This window comes from Carex rostrata, chromosome 6 (genome assembly GCF_964058835.1).
Source record: "Carex rostrata chromosome 6, lpCarRost1.2, whole genome shotgun sequence".
NCBI classification, from domain to species: domain Eukaryota; kingdom Viridiplantae; phylum Streptophyta; class Magnoliopsida; order Poales; family Cyperaceae; genus Carex; species Carex rostrata.
Genome location: NC_135923.1, coordinates 11,261,823 through 11,266,840, shown reverse-complemented (window position 1 = coordinate 11,266,840; position 5,018 = coordinate 11,261,823). Strand labels below are relative to the sequence as shown.

The 5,018-nt window shown below is 33.5% G+C and overlaps 1 protein-coding gene across 2 annotated transcripts; it reads left to right on the top strand.

The window, feature by feature from the left end:
* Positions 1-482: 482 nt before the first annotated feature.
* Positions 483-4,291, top strand: LOC144555427 (peptidase M50B-like protein). 2 transcript variants are annotated; one of them, XM_078303748.1, is made up of 10 exons: positions 483-793; positions 1,086-1,181; positions 1,751-1,835; positions 2,627-2,748; positions 2,849-2,873; positions 2,968-3,051; positions 3,342-3,371; positions 3,482-3,587; positions 3,909-3,973; positions 4,063-4,291. In XM_078303748.1, exons 1-9 carry the CDS (start codon positions 698-700, stop codon positions 3,970-3,972), a joined length of 708 nt encoding a protein of 235 aa, XP_078159874.1. In that variant the 5' UTR covers positions 483-697; the 3' UTR covers position 3,973; positions 4,063-4,291. The 2 variants fall into 2 exon arrangements, with proteins under 2 accessions (XP_078159874.1, XP_078159875.1); XM_078303749.1 differs by lacking the exons at positions 483-793; positions 1,086-1,181 and adding an exon at positions 1,327-1,389.
* Positions 4,292-5,018: the final 727 nt, after the last annotated feature.

The window sequence follows — 5,018 nt, the reverse complement described above, 5'->3', positions numbered from 1 at the left end:
ATATGCTATAATTGAAAATAATCGATCAATTAATTGAAAAAATCCGTAATAATTTACGACTAATTAATCGCCTAAACGGACGTTTTTTACAACACTAATGCACGAACATCTCGTCTAATATATTTTTAACTGTAACACTACTAGAATACTGATTGTCTAAACCGGTGATACGGAATTTGTCTAAATCAGCACAACCATTGTGCCACCTGGTACTCACTCTATTACATTCCGACAACAGTTCTTATCATATCATTAGTTCTAGTTCATAACATTATGAAATCGTCGACTTATAAATAATACACGGTTTATCACGCTGTCACACAGAACCTTTCACAGACAATCTGTTGCTATTTGTCCGAATGACCAAATCAGTCGGACCAATTATGCCTGGACTCGTTCTCTCTTTCCAGTTTGGAAATAGACTCTCTTTCCATTTTCCTCCACAGCTCTACTTGTAAGTTTAATCATTGCCACATTTGATATTCCAAGAAATTCAAAATACGCGGTAATTAATATTGAAAACCTATTCAATGCTTGCGACGAATTAATTGGAGAATTTGTTTCATTTTCTCCCCCTCCCTTTGCTACTTCCCTACATTTCAAAAGTTCGATTTTTAAACGCGCTTCTCCTCTTCTCTTCCCGTACTCTCTGTCTTTCAAAATTTGACCTTGGATCTGAGCAGAGAGGAAGGAAGAGATGAGTAATATAAACTGGGAACTGAAGAACTGTTGCGACCGCGATCAGAAGGTTTTTATTGCTACAATCGGGATTTTTACTGTCGTTATCTTGGCTGTGAGTATCCCTTTCGAATCTGTTCTTAGTTATTCAGTATTTTTTTTTTCTGATGCCTTTGATGTCTCTGAGATAGATCTATCTGACTATCTATGCTGTTTCTAAAAAAAATGGGCTTTCCCTGAATATGATTCATTTAGTGCGATTTTTTTTTTTTTTGGCAACAAGTATTTATCACAGTCGTTGTCTGTTTCTTAGAAAAGAAATCAGTCATTACCTTTTACAATCACAAAAGCTATAGTGAGAAATTCTTACATATATTTATGATAATATTTTCTTCTGTTAAATGTAGCTATGGAGGACTGTTTTGCTAACCCCTTTCAAGCTTATAACAGTGTTTCTTCATGAGACAAGCCATGCTCTTGCTTGTAAACTGACCTGTGGCGATGTAAGTATAGTTTTATTTTGGTAAATAATGCCTGTAGGCTGTGAATTAAGTATTGTTGATAAGTTATTTATGCAAAACACCTCGTATATCACTCAATTATCTCTTTGCTCCTATCCTACTAATTGTGATTGTTTAGTCCAGCTATCCTAAGAGCGTAAAAATAATATGATGACCTTCTTCATCAGATAAATCCTTTTAGCTTGAATTGGTAATCACTCCTCTTGTATCTTAATTACTAACCAGATGATTGTCACCCTTTATCCTCGATAGAATAACCCACTTATCCATTGTATAGGGTGGTACCGAGATATACTGAACCAATGTACCCCTTGATCGTTTGATACATCTTTTTATCTGAATATTTAAATTAGATCTTTATATGATGCCTTACCTATTCATACATAGCCCAAAAATGGACCTCAAAATTGGTACTGCCTTTTCCTAAACCATTCAGGAATTAACGAAAATAGGTAATATAGTTTTGACTGTTAGATCTCCCTTCTAGCCTTCTAGGAATGTTTATTATTTGCTTTTGCATTTGGGTAATTACTGGAAAATGTACTATATAGGTTGAGGGAATGGAAGTGCATGCAAATGAGGGAGGTGTTACCAAAACCCGTGGTGGCATCTACTGGATTATTCTCCCAGCTGGCTGTATTGGATTTCTCCTTTCCTAATATCAATTATCTTTTTTTCGTAAAAAAAACAGCCAGAATATTGCTTTTGTCAATAATTAAACCACCAAGTTATTACATCCAAGAGTAGTAACTCTGCATCTCAAACCCTAACAACAACAACAACCAAGCCTTCAGTCCCAAACAAGTTTGGGTAAGCTAGAAATGAAACCCCATTGGAGCCAGTAGGGCTTCATTTCCATCAAAGAGGTTGTGGTTTTTTTACGCTGGCTCGCATGCCTTATCACAACCCTCCTCCTTTTTCCTGGCTTGGGACAGACTGCATAGAAATTACAACTCAACCCTCTCAAACCCTGTAAATTGCAGCATGCATTCATTAATTACCCAGTTTTTCGCATTATATTGATTATCTTATTACATATATCTTATGTCGCCTTAGAATAATGAAAACGTCAAACATAGACCTCATTAGCTCTTTACTTTTTTGCCTTTCTGATATATATTATCTTCACATACATTTAAATGGGTCAATCTGAACTTGACTATTATGATACTGTTTGCCAACGCCAGTAGCAGTAGTGTAAGTTCAATACCTCTTCAAATACAGTTGTATTCTGCTTTGTTCTTCTTATTTTCATTGTAATTATTTACAACCTTTTGTATCAATCACTATAGTCTTTCCTTTTTGTGATATATATGGGTTTTAAAATATAACTGTTCATGATTTTTGTGAAATACCTCTCTCCTTATTTTACCATATTTTCTGATCTTGTCGTTCCTTTTTTTACCCCTTGAATTTACGTATTGCAGATCTTGGTTCATCATTTTGGGGAATGATATTCATACTCGCATCAACAAATAGTCTCACCACACGAATTGCAGCTGGTTTATTTATTCTTGCCTTGTTTATCGTCCTTTTTATTGCTCATAATGTAAGCTCCCTTTTTTTTCTTTTTTTTAAGAATTTAACATGAAATTTAATTGAGTGATTTCAAATTACTTAGCGGCCTTCATTCTTTTGAAATATTGCAGTGGACCCTGCGAAGTCTTTGCATAGGTATGTACAAGTTCGCAGTTAGATGCCTAATTTTGTTAAAAAAAATTAACCCTGGTGTTTAAGAAGTTGCTTACTAGATGTGTACTTGGTGCAGGATTTATCTTATTTCTTGCTGTGATTTGGGTTTGTCAGGAGCTGACGAAATTCAAAATTCTCCGTTATGTTATACTCTTCATAGGTGCCAATTATATGCTTTCTAATGTACTTTTGTATTATGTAATCATCCCTGAGAGAAGCCAATTTTGTTGTTACCAAGATGTGATTCTTATGCCACAGGCCCACAACTCCAACCATAAGAAAAATTCAAGGACCTGATTCTACATCATCATTTTGTTAGTAAAACTGCCAAAAGAACATTTGCCACAAAAGAAAATACTAGTGGAACTTAAGTGTATTCTTTCGATTCTTTTTCTGTTAGAAAATGCAGATTCTATAAGCTAATTTTCAGTAATTTCTGTCAACCTGCAGGCGTGATGAATAGCTTATTTTCTGTTTATGGTGAGAACTTTGTCTGATATGTTTCTTTTCTACTATTGAATCTTAACACAATAAAGGAACTATCTCATTATTTTTTATTAGACCTATCTAATTGTTTTGTATTCTTTTAGATATATATGATGATTTAATATCAAGGAGAGTCAATTCAAGTGATGCTGAAAAATTTGCTGAGATTTGCCCCTGCCCCTGTGGTGGTGTTGGATGGGGTGTGATATGGTTAGTACCAAGATACATATAATTACTATAACAATATATGAAAGAAAAATAAATACTAACTCAATTTTGAACTTTTTTGTTTTCGGATATATTCTTTTATTGATTTCCTGTTATTGTTGTTTTCGGATATTAAACTAAAGATGGACATAGACATGCATCTTGTTCATTCTTGTTTTAATATAGGATCATTTCATTCAAGGTTGACTGACATACAGTAACAATTGAGCCCCAACTAAAATCTGATAAAAAATTATATTTACAACCGTGTAATGGTGATAATGTTTGTGGCATGCTTTGTTCTAATTGTAAACTTATATGCAGGGGTTTCATATCATTTATCTTCCTATGTGCATCCATTTACCTCGGGCTAGTTATTTTGTCTTAAGGTCTCTCTCTCTCTCTCATACACACACACACACACACACACACAATTTGGTTATGTTTTCTAAATTATTTCAGTGTTTGCTATTTTCAGGTATGAGATTGCTATAATTCTGATTGAATAGGCAGGTTATTCTTGTCAATATGACTCTCTTAAATTGTTTTGGTCGATTGGAGCTCATATTCTTTCCATAGTGTATCAATATATTGGGGAAAATATTTATAAATTTGTTCATTTTCTGGTTTTTGCGTTGACAGGGAGATCAGATAGTTCATAGTTGTACTGATATATTCCAGATTTGTGATTGTTTCTTAAATGGACCTATCTGGGCCTCTTCATCTCTATTTTATTTTATTATTATTATTTATTTTTTGCAAGGCAGTGTGCCTCAAGGTCAATTTAACCTCAATTCAAGGTCAGCAATGGAAAGAAAGTGCAAACAAGTCCGAAAGGATAATTGAGTTCGTGTAATCGGCAAATAACCCAAATAAGAATTGATTTCATGCCAAGTGCCAACTATTTTTTATTTTTTGCTTCAGTAGGTAGTTACGTATATGTAATGAGGAGAGGTCAAATAATTCATCTCCGTCTTACCTCTATTTTAATTTTTATTTACTAAAAATCTATTTTTTTAAAGCGCCCAAGTGCCCGTTGCGTTGGTTGAAACATTAATTACAATTTGGAAAACAAAAAAAAACCGAGACTAGTGAGCATGAACGAGTTGAGGTATGTTCATGCTCGACTTATTAAGTTAAGGAGCTAGTTAATAATGAGTGAGTTGTTAATGAATTTTTAGTGAGCGAGTTATAAGTGAGTCATGAGTTATGCATTATAGAATTTAACAAATTATCATAATCCATTTAACCTTTGCTAAGCAAATTAACAAAAAAATAGTCTATAAGCAAATTTAATGAAATCAAACAGAAAAATAGTCTATAAGCAAATTTAATGAAATCAAACAGTACATAATTTAAGTATTTAACAAAATCAAACAGTACATAATTTAACAAAAAATAGTACAGAGAGCGCTTTAGGTTTTGATCTGCCGG

Bases quoted from the DNA above. Each gene is read 5' to 3' on its own strand.
- LOC144555427 (XM_078303748.1), top strand. From the start codon at position 698: ATGAGTAATATAAACTGGGAACTGAAGAACTGTTGCGACCGCGATCAG. The intron at 1,836-2,626 runs GTATTGGATTTC...TACGTATTGCAG, and splicing joins GATTATTCTCCCAGCTGGCT to ATCTTGGTTCATCATTTTGG. The intron at 3,052-3,341 runs GTGCCAATTATA...GTCAACCTGCAG, and splicing joins TTATGTTATACTCTTCATAG to GCGTGATGAATAGCTTATTT.